General features: G+C 45.8%; 1 protein-coding gene across 1 annotated transcript in view; it reads right to left on the minus strand.

Annotated features, from left to right (window-relative positions):
* Positions 1 to 13,986, minus strand: part of si:dkey-22o22.2 (neural-cadherin) — a 113,943-nt gene that overhangs the window by 33,080 nt on the left and 66,877 nt on the right. The window contains exons 8-16 of the mRNA XM_051399225.1: positions 13,699 to 13,871; positions 13,454 to 13,622; positions 13,189 to 13,359; positions 10,147 to 10,319; positions 9,229 to 9,396; positions 3,167 to 3,416; positions 1,690 to 1,817; positions 1,428 to 1,614; positions 804 to 947 (exon numbers count right to left, since the gene is read on the minus strand). Of these exons, the coding sequence (XP_051255185.1) occupies positions 804 to 947; positions 1,428 to 1,614; positions 1,690 to 1,817; positions 3,167 to 3,416; positions 9,229 to 9,396; positions 10,147 to 10,319; positions 13,189 to 13,359; positions 13,454 to 13,622; positions 13,699 to 13,871 (1,563 nt within the window). The remainder of the gene's footprint in view (positions 1 to 803; positions 948 to 1,427; positions 1,615 to 1,689; positions 1,818 to 3,166; positions 3,417 to 9,228; positions 9,397 to 10,146; positions 10,320 to 13,188; positions 13,360 to 13,453; positions 13,623 to 13,698; positions 13,872 to 13,986) is intronic.

Here is a 13,986-nt window from a genome sequence, read left to right on the forward strand (position 1 = left end):
CTGTGAGTCATTTCTGATATTATATATATCATCAACCACCAACTCGGCCCAAACTGATTCTACTTCCTGTCTTCAGTCTCAACTCGAACTGCTTCCACTTTCTATTTTTAACAGTAAAAGGCTCGATTCTAACATCCGATCAAACTGCGAAGAGAAAGTTTGGAGGAGAGCAGAGCTTTTTTTGGGGGGAGGCGGGAATCTCCTGAGGGAACGGATGTTGGAATACGAGGCGGAGCGCGAAGAAATAAAAGGTTAAAGATTAAAAAAAAAAGACAATAAATAATCAGACGTCACTCTTCTTCACGCCGAGTAAAGAAAACCCCCGAGGCTTCGAGACGACGCCAGCAGATGTCATTAAGAGAAAGAGAGAGGAGAGAGAGAGGAGAGAGAGGAGGAGAGAGAGAAAGGAGAGAGGGAGGAGGGGAGAGTAGAGAGAGAGGAGGGGAGACGCCTGTTTTGTTGTTGTTTTCATATTTTTTTGCTTCCTGCTGCTTATTGGTTTAGGGCGGAGGAGGAAGAGGAACGAGGGACAAACACAAACAAAGAGACAAACATCAAAACTGTCGACCTCAAGGGAGCAACAGCACTCGCTAACGAGCTGTGACAGTAAGAGGAGGAGGAGGAGGAGGAGGAAGGAGGAAGGAGGAAGGAGAGGAAGAGGCTGAGGAAGAGAAAGAGGAGACGAGGATGAGGAGAGAGGAAGAGGATGAGGAAGCGGAAGAGAAGAGATGAGAGACGAGAGGAGATGGGGAGAGGAAAAAAAGATGAGGGAAGAAGAGGAAGGAGGAGACAGACTGACTCACCTTCGTCCTCGTCGTTGGCGGTGACGGTGATGAGGACGAAGCCGACCTCTTTGTCTTCCTCCACGCTCACCTCGTACACCGGCCGGGCGAACGCCGGCGCGTTGTCGTTGACGTCGGTGACGAAGATCCTGACGTAGGCGGTGTCTGAGAGAGAGACAGAGAGAGAGAGACAGGCAGAGAGAGACAGACAGAGAGAGAGAGACAGACAGAGAGAGAGAGAGAGGAGACACAAATTAACACCCACAACTCTAATGTCACTTTACCTTCCCACTTTCACTCTCTCCAGATATTAAAGTGTAACTTCTGTTAGCTCCTCCCACTCACTTGACCTCGACAGCGACCACAGCAGTGTAGCAGAAACAGTGAGCTGGTAGTCAGAGCTAACAGAGCTAACAGAGGGTCCACTGGAGTTACTTACAGTCACTAGAAGCACATTCACGCTGTAAAGGTTTCTGTTTGTAGCTAAGCTAGCGGCAAAATTTTACCCCTCAGATAGACAAAATACACTTTTCAAAGACTTATATTCCTATTTATTTTTCACTTTGACTGCTACCTGTGTGTGTGTGTGTGTGTGTGTGTGTGTGTGTGTGTGTGTGTGTGTGTGTGTGTGTGTGTGTGTGTTACCGGTGTTGGGTTGTCCCTGCTGACCCGGTCTGGCCGACTCGGAGCCGTCCTGCGACTGGACCTCGATCAGGTAGGAGGCTTTCTGCTCGCGGTCGAAGGAGGCTCGAGTGACGATGACGCCGCTGCGCGAGTCGATGCTGAAGAACTGCGAGTCCCCGCTCTCGTCCTTCAGGATCACGTAGTGGATCTGCACAAGAAGGACAAAGACGCTGTAGTAGAAGAAGCAGAAGTTAACAGATGATAACGTGTAGACGCTCCTCACCATCCCGTGCAGACCAGAGTCCAGGTCCGTGGCCGACACCTGAGCCACTGACGTGCCGATCTCCGCTCCCTCAGGCACCGTGGCCTCGTAGGTGGACGACAGGAAGAAAGGAACGTTGTCGTTCACATCTGAAAAGGAAAGAAATTAAAAAATATGTTGTTTATTTCTGACACATAATTTCTTATCACAAACTGTCTGTCGTGTCCCTGAAAGCTGATCAAAAACTGACGGAGAAAACAAGCTGAGATGGAGAAAGAGAGCAGGTAGGAGGCGAAGAAAAAGCAAAGAAAGACTGAAAACTTTGTGGGTTTTTTGCAAAATTTTTCACACCAGAAGAAGGATTAAAAAAGTGAAGATCAACTCCAGTGAAATGAAGAAACAGAGTCTGGTTTCAGACGTCCGTCAGAGAGTTGAACTGCGTCACCCCCTCGCTAATGAAAACTGAGTTATTAGTGAGGAATTATCCTCCAAACACCGTGAAGAGTCCACAAAGCAGCTTGTCAGCTCGCTTTCAAGCTCCGCTAAGCCAATTACAGCGTCCGATGTGGGTTTGTTCAAAGCCAATCAAAGTCAGGAAGTGTCGTCTCCTCTCTCCCTTCTCCCTCCGCCCGCCTACAGACGCCGATTGGGAAGCGAGTTGCCGTTAAAATGAGGCGGCACGGAGCTCGAGCAACCAGTCGCTGCTGGTTTTTCTGAGACAGAGACGACCAGGGATTTGAACTACACTTCATTATTCTTCCAGCAGCTTCGCTCATTACAGAGTTTCCCTGAACGCTTCTTCTTTCCCTCCGCTGGCTCAGAGCTGAGCGATGGCTTCATCACGAGGGGAAATGGGATTGGGTTTTAAAACGAGAAGAGCTGTGAAAGCAGGAAGAAATGACAGTTTGTGTGCTTTTTTATTTCGTGTACTGTTAACTGCTAATACGGAGATAAAAATATCCACATACACTGTAGGTACAACCCAATTTAATAGTCTTGTACGGTCTTGAACATACCACCACAAAGCAGATGTATCGTTTATCAGAAGGCCGAGAACACAACCGGTGACAGCAACCATCAGCTGCCACTTTGATCCCAACAGACAACCTCTGAGACAGACAGGGGACAGTTTGACGATACCGAGGTGATTTATGGAGTTTCCAGATGGACTTGTTGCTAAAAGAAGCTAACACTAATGTTAGATGTTGTTAGCTGATGTCGCCAAGGGGGCGTCAAACTGTCCTCCGTCAGCATGTTGAAAAATGTTGTATTCATTTAAAGCTTCTATTTTTTCCTCTTGGGAATGTTCATGCAGTGTTTTAGGATGGTTAGCTCACTGCTAGCCACGTAGTCACACCACATAAATGGACATGGACATTCCCAAGAGAAGGTTTTTAATGATTTAATCTAAGAACGTCACTGTGCCACGATCTGGTTTGTCCAGGTGGTGAAGAAGGTGTAATTTACACAAACACACACACTCCTTCCCTCGTCTCACCTGTCACGTTGACGTAGACGGTGGTAAACGACGCGAGCGGCACAGCGGCGACGTTCTGGACTCGCACTCTGAGCGCAAAGAAGCGCGTCGTCTCGTAGTCCAGGTTCTCGGCCACCAGGATGGACGCCGAGCTGTCCGCCCGGTTCGGCTTGACGTAGAATCGCACCGGCATGTTGGTCTCCGGCACCTGACCCTCTTCAAGGTTGTAGGTCACCCGGGGGTCACCGAGCGGAGACGTCGCCTTGATGGTCTGATGGGGAGACAGAGAGCGAGAGAGAGAGCGAGAGAGAGTTATGATTGTGTGTCTGATCCAGAGCTTCATGGCGTCTGACGGACACCTTCCTGCTCCTGTACGTACAAAATAAAACATCAAACATTAAGATGAAGTTTATCTAAAGATCCTGATTTTGGTTTTCTCATTTCAAAACAGAAACCCACACTGACCTCCGACTAAACCATTTCCATTTCTGGAACAATAACTCCCTCCTTTGAGCTGTCGACGGTGAGGTCGCTAACGGCTTTAACGTCTCCCAGATCCATAAACCCTCCAAACACTCAGCAGAAAGTGACACAGTAAGATACACAACCGTGATACAAAGAATGCATCGTTTCAACGGCCGGAGCCGCTGTTCAGTCCTTCTATGGAGACAAAGCAGCTGAAGAAGAGCGTGTGGCACTTCTTCTGCCGCCAAAAAAGGGTTCAGTTTGTGGTTTGTTGACGTTCTTTGTGTGAGTTTGCGAGAAACTATGTGTTTTGGACGAGTTTATGCGCGTGTGTAGTCTGGTGCATCCAGCAGCAGCAGAGCTTTTAAGACTGCCGTTATTCTCTCAGCTGCAGTTTGAGCTGACCTTAAAGAGTGTGTGTGTGTGTGTGTGTGTGTGTCCTTCCTGACCACACACTCTCAACCTCACCAGGGACGGATTGTGTTTTCCACGGCTGACTGAAGCCACCTCACTTTACTGTACTGAGAGAAAGGCTATGACCTGTGTTAGACACACATAGTCATATTCCACTGATTTAACCCCTTTGAGTAGCTAAGTGTGCAGGGACTTGGCTTGGGAACCGGTCGCCGGTTCAAATCCCACAGACCACAATGTGGAGTGTGGACTGGTAGCTGGAGAGGTGCCAGTTTCAACCTAACCCCAAGAAACTGCTCATGGGCGCCGCTAACGTGGAGAGCCCATCACTCCACCATCTATCTCCCTGTTGCATGTCCACAAGTGTGTAGTGTGTGTGTGTGTGTGTGTGTGTGTGTTAGAATAAAAAAGAGTGAAAAGAAGAATTTCCCCAATAGGGGATTAATAAAGTATATATGTTATCTACAGTAATTTCTGCCACTAAATGATTAAAACTGCTAAAAACACTGAAACAGTGATTTTGATCTTAAAAATCAATGTTTCTCCGACACACGTCTACTGTGGATGTTTCTTAAGTTTTCTAGTAAAATCAAGAAGACCTCGCGACCCCCTATGAAGCTTTGGCGACCCCCTAGTAGGGGTCCCGACCCCCCAGGTTGGGAACCACAGGTCTAAGACATGCTTTAACCTAACGTATCACTAAGACTGGAAGCAGGACGACACTGTCAGCTAAGCTACATTAAAAGAGAGAAAAAAAAATTCACCTTCCAGCAACTCTAAACATGGTTTCCACCAGAGGTAACATGTCTCCTCACAGAGACTGAGTGAGAAACGCTGTCTGCCACTTCAAACACCAAAACCCTCTCAGCCCTCTCTCTCCCAGTGACCACGGCAGCTCGAGCGCCCCTCTCTCTCTCTCATGTCTTTACCAGCCACTCAGCGACACACAGAGGAATACAAAGACACACCAACATCAGAGTCTGTCCACTTTCTGTTGTTCATCCATTAAAAGCTCCAGCGTGAAACACTGAGGAGGAAATATAGAAATATAACATTCACAGGTATGTTTTTATGAGTGTTTAATCACCTGAATATGAGAATTATTGTGTTTTTGTTACCTCAGGATGTTTTTATCTACAGAGGGAGCACGTCCTCTTCTAGTGGCGGAGTCCGCCATGTTTCTATAGTAGCCCAGAATGGACAAACCAAACAAACAAGTCACAGCTACCGTAGTTGGAAAGGGATAGGGAAGCGAGCGAGTTGCAATCTTCAACTACACCGCTAGATGCCACTAAATCCTACACACTGGACCTTTAAAACCCAGTCACATCTAAAGTTAGCTGATGTTAGCATGCTAGCTCCAATAACAACTTCCTCCTTTCCTGTACTTAGATATGCTACGTGCTAGGCTAATCTATGTTGGAAATACAACCACATTTTTATGATGGTTAAAAAAGTGATGTGAACATAGCTAACGACATAGCGAGTGTCACTTTTTCAACCATCCTCAAATTGTCTTTTCAACATAGATTAGCTTAGCATATAGCATATCTAAGTACAGGAAAGGAGGAAGTTGACCGAGGCTTGCTGAACTGTGATTGGAGTACAGAGCAACAAGGGGCGGGGCTCAGGCAGAGAGAAACCCAAACCCGAGGTCAGTTAATTACTCGCTTCAGATGCATGTAAAACTGTGCTAATCAGAAGTGCCAACAACGGCGTTATAAAATTAAACATGAGTCACATTTACAGAATACAAAGGCCCCGCTCTTGCTTTTGACCTTAACGCCCCCCCTCAGCCGACTGCCGACTGTTGCGAGGCTGACGGGATGATCTGTATTCCAGCTGCTGAATCACACTCAGCACCAGCCGACACCAGCTGAGAACGATCTGCTGCGATATCTCCACAGGCGTTAATCTGTGTGGGAGAAGATGGCAGACACTGATCAGCTTAGCCTCAGCACACTGCACTGATGTCTAATGAGATGATTTCTCATTAGTGCTGATTCCATGCGCTCCGCTGCGCCGGCCCGCTGCGAGGCAGAGCCACGCTCCGCTTCCTGAAGAGGACCAACGCGTCCTGACACGACTCCTCACCTGGAAACTGGACGGCTACTACGGAGCCTGCTTGTCATATTTATTCAGAAATGGGAGACTGCTGACCCCGACTGGGTATATTGTAATGCAACAACATGGTGGGTGTTGGATTGTCTGTTTGTGCACCAATAAAAAAGACACAAATCTCCACAGCTATGGCTCACCACATCAGAGTCCCCCACTGTATCCATGAAACTGTTACTGAACAATTTATCAAGTTTTATCCACTGGAAAGGTACTTTATCAAGTTTTATCCACCAGTGTCTACCTTACAGTCCTGCTCTGAAAACATAACTGGATATTTACAATATTAATGAACATACAGTTCTCTACTGATGTTTGTGGACTCATGATGTAACTGCCAAGCCTTTAATAGACTTGAATTCACTGTTGTTATAAAAGCTACTTATGCACTTTATGTTTTTATATTTTGAAAACAATTACATGCAAAAAACTTAATGAGTGAAAGAGGAAAAATGTCAGTTCCACCAGACAATCAGAGACTGTACACAGCATCGACAGGAAGAGGAAGCAAACAGGAGGAAGTCAGCTGATGATGAGACTATTACAGCATCACACACACACACACACACACACACTCACACACACTCACACACTCACTCACACACTCTGCAGTATCACCCTCCATCCACCGCGTTAACAATGTAATTAACAAACCTTATTAATGCTGCTAAATTTAAAACAACAGTTCCTCCTCAGTGCAATTAACACAGCGGAGGAGAGGAAGGAGGGAGGAGGAATTACAGCCTTGTGATTGATCCGTATGTGTTGTCAGGTGTGGGAAGTGTTACATGTTAATCAACAAGGTTTCAGCATGAATTATGTTCAATACGACCCGTACGAAACCTTCCGATAAATGTGTTAAAGGGGCAGTCTGGTGATTTTACTCATTAAAGTAACACTCGTTACTAAATCGCTGTTAAATAGAAGAGAAATGAAAGAGAGAGAAATAAAGAAAGGTGGAGAAGGAGAGCTAAATAAAACATCGACAGTGTCCAATAGGGACAAAAATAACTTCTAATAACTTCATAACTTCAATCTTTTACTTTTGGCTTCACCGACAGCGGTCCAATCTACTACCTCCAGATCCTTTCTAGCTCTTTACACTACGGCACCAGTCAGTCAGTCAGTACAGTAGCTGTTAGCTTTTAGCTCGTGGCTCACGTTAAATGGCAGTTTTGGCCCTTGGAGGGTAAAAGTTTGGGCACCTCTGGTCTAAAGACCGAGGCTGATGCTTCAGAGACTGTAAAGACAAATGTCAAGAAGACAAATTGTGATTTTGTTTCTAAATAAATAAAATCTGACTTAAAAAATGCCACTGATACTTTCTTTCTTCACTGATTATCACAGATATCTTCTTTTACTGATGACACTTGGAGCTCTTTCCATCTTCTACCTCTTCTCCTCCCTCCCTCCCTCTCTCTCTCCCTCCCTCCCTCCCTCTCTCCCTCATACAGTCTCTGTCAGGTTAAAGACAGTAATTAAGCATCTGTTTTTCAGAGGTGATGAGAGTCCATTGTGACACAGCGACAGCAGGTGTAATTATCTATCTCTCTCCTGTCAATCATCTCTGACAAATGGAGCTGTGGGTGGGATAATCTTCATCATCATCATCATGGTCATCATCATCTTTACCATCATGATTACTATCAGTCTTTACAGTGATGGTGTGAGGGTTGAAAAGAACGAGGAAGAAAGATTAAATACAGCGCAGGTACAGATTCTGACACACACAGGCTTACACAGGATTACACACACACACACACACACACACACACACACACACACACACACACACACACACAAGGCCCTACAACTGTTTGAAAACTGACTAACCTCCATGAAATCGAGCAGCTGGAGGGTAAAAACTCCTCCACCTTCTAAACCAGCGGCTTAGGAAAAGAGAGCAAATTAGGATGGAGGGATCAAAAGAGAGAAAAACCACCGGAGGTATACGGGCGAACCCTGTGTGTGTGTGTGTGTGTGTGTGTGTGTGTGTGTGTGTGTGTGTGTGTGTGTGTGTGTGGCGGTTGGAGTGAGTCAGGTGAGACAGACTCGGGGCGGGTTTGTTGTTTGCTCGGCAGAAAATGTTTGGAAGAGCTCGGCTAAACGTGCTGACACCAAGAGAGGGAGAGAGAGAGAGGGAGAGAGGGAGGGAGGAGAGAGGATGGGGAGGAGAGAGGGATGAAGGAGAAGAAAGAGTCTCCTCAGGGCTCTGCACAGATGTGAAGGAGGATGTAAACGAAAGAGAACTCCTGCAGGAGGTTTAAAATATTCCCCTCTTTTCCGAGTCTTCTTCCCTCGTCCAGAACTTACAGCAGCATCGATCGGAGGAGCTTCAGTCGCTTGTGATCCAGGTGCGGAGGTCACGTAAAGCAAAGGCTGGATGAAACTCGAGTGCCAGTGACTCCAAAAATTTAGCAACAGGCGTACCTACAGTTGCCACCTCCACTGTGGAGAAATAAGGTCAAACACTTCCACAGGCAACAGGAACCCATTCCCACTGACATCAACTGCTCCTGGTCCGTCTGCCATTCCTTTTTATGGGCGCACTTGAGCTTGAGGTATTTTTTTTTATTGTATTTCAGCCACCGTAGTTTCCCCTACGCACCTACGTTCTCACTCCCACAGGTCGTCCAATACAGACGCGAGAGGTGTTCAGTTGGCTGCAAGCTGCAACTAGATGTCATTAAATCCTGCACACTGGTCCTTTAAAATGGCGAGCGAAGCGGTGTGTAAGTGCGGCTGCATTTCACTCGAAATGATTCAAACACGACCTGAGGCAAATGTTTAAAAGACCAGATTTACGTGTAGTTGCAGATTACACTCCCCTCACCTCACACTCACCTCCCAAGCTTCCAATGTTTTTTAAACAGTTCAATCTAAAGCCATAACAAATGCCATTTTTTAATTTTGTTTACCATTATATTGTTCCTGTTTTTAAAGAAGCGGTTAAGTTAAAGAGTTCTGAGACTTGGCACCGGTGCCGTTATAAAAGTATTGTTAAAAACAACTTTATCCAAAACCGGGGTCACCTGACTTTTCACTACGACCACAAACGTCCTATATCTGTGGTACGGTTTACTCACCACTATCTTGGCGTCTCGTACGGTGTTTTCTGGCACGGTGACCCAGTACTCGGGCTGCTCCCAGTGCGGCGGCTGGTTGTGGACGTTGGTAATGATGACGGTCAGCTCCACGGAGCTGCTGCGGTTCCCTCCATCGGACGCCACGATCTGCTGGTTGATCTTGGACGTCTGCGGGGGAACGACATTGAACAAACCGAGGAGAACGTCTCGTATCAGTTTATTTCAGGCTCTTTGCTTTTAATGACGATTATAAAACTACAGAAACTAAACTAAAGAAAGGACTTTTTTTCATTCTTAAAGTTTGTGATCAAAACTTTGAAGCCGTGAAAGGCCGCTGAACGCTTGTCGGATGAGTAAATATTAAAGCAGAGAAACAGAAACTGTTTGGTTCATAAAAGTGAATAAAAACAAGTGAGCGGGTGAATCTGCCTTTGCTCAATTATTGACTGAAGTGCTGTTTAAAAGATCAAGAGAGGCAGAGACAAAGAACAGAGAGGAAGATGACAGACGAAGAAGAACAGTCGGCATCATTCATAACAGACAGATTCGCTTCAGTTTGACTTTGTACGATCGTACAAACACACACACACTGTGAAACATTTAATTTTTATTCTCCCCACAGCGGAAACAACACGACCTTGTGACGCCGACCCTGCTGTCATCATCTTTATTTGTATATTATAAATACTACTGCGTTCATGCACTTCCTGTTTATTGGAGTAGGGATGTGTGTCGGTATATAATATATGATACATATATAAAGTATAAAAGTAGTAGAAAGAACACAAAGGAAACGGTAGCATGAAGCTACGAGGCACTGACACAGGCTTTACTATCTTTGTGAGGACCATGTTTGAGTTTTAGGCCAGCGAGGTGTCCTCACAGGTATAGTTTAGTGACGTTGGGTGTATCGCTCACCTGTGAGATGGGGTGGTTGACGTAAATCCAGCCAGTACTGGGGTTGATGTGCAGGTAAGCTGGCTTCTGATTGGACAGGGAGTATGTGATGGCTGCGTTGCTCCCCTGGTCGTCATCGTGTGCCGCCGCTCGCAGGAAACTAGTTCCTACCGGAGTGTCCTCCCGCAGGAAGTCTGAGAAGAGATGAACTGTGAGTCAGGGCATGAAAAACTAATACTGGTACTGCTACTGGTACTGCTACTGGTGCTGGTAACTGCTACTGGTACTGCTAGTGCTAGTGCTACTGGTACTGGTACTGCTACTGGTGCTGGTACTGCTACTGGTACTACTACTGGTACTGCTAGTGCTACTGGTACTGGTACTGCTACTGGTACTACTACTGGTACTGGTACTGCTACTGGTACTGCTACTGGTGCTGGTACTGGTTCTACTACTGGTACAGCTACTGGTACTGGTACTGCTACTGGTACTGCTACTGGTACTGCTACTGGTACTACTACTGGTGCTGGCACTGGTACTACTACTGGTACTGCTACTGCTACTACTACTGGTACCGGTACTGGTACCGCTACTGCAACTGGTACCAGTACTGCTACCGGTACTGGTACTGGTACTGGTACTGCTACTGCTATTACTACTGGTTCTGGTACTACTACTACTGGTACTGGTATTGCTACTGGTACTGGTACTGGTACAACTACTACAACCGTAAATATGGTTGTATACTGCTGTAGTAATATACATATTTTACTATTTTACTTTTAGTAATATACTCTTATTTTATATTTTCTACATATATTGTTGTTATACACTAATATAATGCACATATTTTAACATTCTTATTATTTCTATTTCTTATAATGTAGCGCAACCAATTTCCCTGGAAGGGATCAATAAAGTATGACTACTTCTATCGGTACTAGTATAACAGGTACTGCCAACCACTGCAGTAGTACTACGGTAGCAGTATTTTATTACCTCTCTACTAAAAGTACTGTCGCTGCTCATAATGCTAATTCTTCTACTACAGAAACATTCTTGATTAAGTAGCTTTATTCTGCTTTTAATGTGAAAAACAAAACACCTAGTTACAATGACTTTCTATAACTTATAAAACTGAGTTAGTGCCACTTCAAATTCATCAAGAATCAATTTCAACCTAAACCAGTTTGTTACTTAAAAATGTTTGACGAAATCAGTTTCAACAAAGTTTTGAGTTAAATGAACCTATGTTGTTTTACAGTGTAAATTACCCTACTCCTGATATTACACGTGTTTATTAATGTATTATTCATGTATTTATATTTAACCACGACGCACCAGCTACACCTGAACTCACACTCAGACCGGAGCGCGTACGCTGGATTTCATTAAAACCGACTGAACACAATGTAAGAAGGTGTTCTGTGATGGTAAGCAGATATTATAATAATGGGAACACGCCGTTGTGTTGTGTCAGCAGTGTGTCACCTCATTTTGTCATTTCTGGGTCTCACGCTGCAAAGTCAACTGATGCATTTTGTAAATTTATGAATATAACCTCCAATCCTGCTGACTGTGATGAGCGTCAGTGCTGATCACACAACAAAAACAACCAGCGGGGGGGGGGAGGAGGAGGCGTTTCCCCTCCGTAAATACTGCATTTCAAGCATTGTGTCAATAATAATGTCCCTCTGACCGTCTGTGGGTCTCATTGGATACGTTTCAGCTGTATAATCAGCGGCGGATCCTGCTGAGTCTAATGAGTGTCACAGAAAACAACCACAACAAACAAGACGAGCAAACGCAGGATCCGACTGCCTGCCGGGGTTTACGACTGCGAACCTGACAGCTGGGAGGTCGGCTAATGCTGCACTGCACAACGGTAAGAGGCCCTGTATCTGGAAACATCCAACGGTATCCACGTTTACAGAACTGTATCCAGATCATCATATAAATATAATCTGTCAAAGATCCACGTGTAGTCTTCAGTGTGCAGACAGTATCTTATCCCAGAGTGTGGGCATTAACACCACGAACATTATACTTACATAAAATATTATACTTAAAATGTGGTAATTAAAAATGTTATTTTAACCCTTTAAGATCACATCTGCAGTTATATTGTTCCCCTCTGTTTAACAATTTATGCCAAAACATTCACAATAAACTCAATTTATTTGTATTTTTTTGTATTTGTGTCTTCCTGCGAAACTAAATGTGATTTCAACCAGTAATATCCTGACATCTACCCATCAATCTTCAACAGACAGAGGACAGTTTGACGACAGTGGTACCGAGGTCAATGTGAGATGCTGTTAGCTCGTGCTGCTAACGTCAGCTGGGGAGGCGGGAACCAAAAACAAACAGCTCGCCGATTTCTGTTTCATGTGGACTTTAAATTCTGTCAAGTTTTCCTCGAGCGAAGATAGTGATTCTAATGTATGTCGATAAAGACCATAAGATAAACAACAAGCCTGTTTCCAGCTCACTTCACACACACACACACACACACACACACACACACACACACACACCCGGTGGTAAATGAATTCATGTCCCAGAAACATTTCAATCTGCCTGTTCAATAGTTAATGAGCCACCCTGTGCGTTTCCCTAATCTGACGAGGAGAACTTCTGACACGACGCTTATCAAAACACATATTTGCACACGTAGTAAACAAACACGGACCCGCGGGAGCCGGCGGCGAGCGTTTCATCAGCCGTAAGAGCTTTCCAGGATTACAAGGATGCAGCCCGATAGACGACAGACAGACAGACAGACGCTCGCCACGTTTCACCTGTTTCCTCCCAACAGCAGCGTTCACCCTGAACGCCTCACCGCCTCGTTTCACACTTTCAGACACACGAGGTGGAAAATTAAGTTAATTGTACAAATTTAATTCAGTTTATTGACGTTTTTCTTTCACATGCAGCGTTTCTACGAACTTATTTAAAGTGTGTGAACAGAATCTATCGGAATAAAGTCACAAAAAACTAACTTCTGCATTCGAGTGTAGCAGTACTGTTAGCAGTTAGCAGTAAGCCGTTAGCAGTACTCACACTGGTAGCGGCTGTTCTCGAACTTTGGGTCGTTGTCGTTCTGGTCTGCGATGAGGACGGTGATCTGACAGATCCCGATGAGCGGCTCCTCGGCCTGATCTGTGGCCGTCACCGACAGCGTGAACTCCCTCTGCCGCTCCCGGTCGAAACTCGCCGTGGTGGTGATCACACCTGGCAAACACAAAAGGGACCACGTTACCACGGCGACGGTTACTAACTGTCCACTCTTTGTGTTGGTGTAGCGAGCAGCAGCTGGCGAACTCACCGGTGTCGGGGTTAATGTCAAACCCGGGCGACACTCCGTCTCGGTGCATGATGCCGTATTTGACCTCTCCGTTGACGCCCATGTCGGCGTCGTGGGCCTGGACGCGCAGCACAAACGTCCCCGGCGGCTGGTTCTCCAGGACGCCGGCGTTCAGACTGTAGTTCTGACACTGAGAGCACAACAAGGGGTTTAAATAATAAATCCTTGAACTGAAGCAGGAAGTAGACCTTCGGGGTTTCACTCACCTCCCCGAACACCGGCTTGTTGTTGTTGATGTCGTTGATTCCTACGATGACCTGGGCGGAGCTGCTGAGCGGGTACGGCCCACCGGATGCGTTGTCGTCCGTGGCTGTGATGTTGAGAACGTACTGTGGTCCTCTGAGCCTCGGTGGCGGACTCCTCCGCAGCTTGATGATGCCTACAAACAGAAAGTTTAATGCAACGTTACGAGACTGAGACCCGAACCCGAGCAGCTTCTTCTTCTTCTCACAGTATTCAGCAGGAGTCAGCTGGAGGTTGGTGCTGAAAGTTCA

Source organism: Dicentrarchus labrax, unplaced genomic scaffold (genome assembly GCF_905237075.1).
Source record: "Dicentrarchus labrax unplaced genomic scaffold, dlabrax2021, whole genome shotgun sequence".
In the NCBI taxonomy this organism is placed as follows: Eukaryota; Metazoa; Chordata; class Actinopteri; family Moronidae; genus Dicentrarchus; species Dicentrarchus labrax.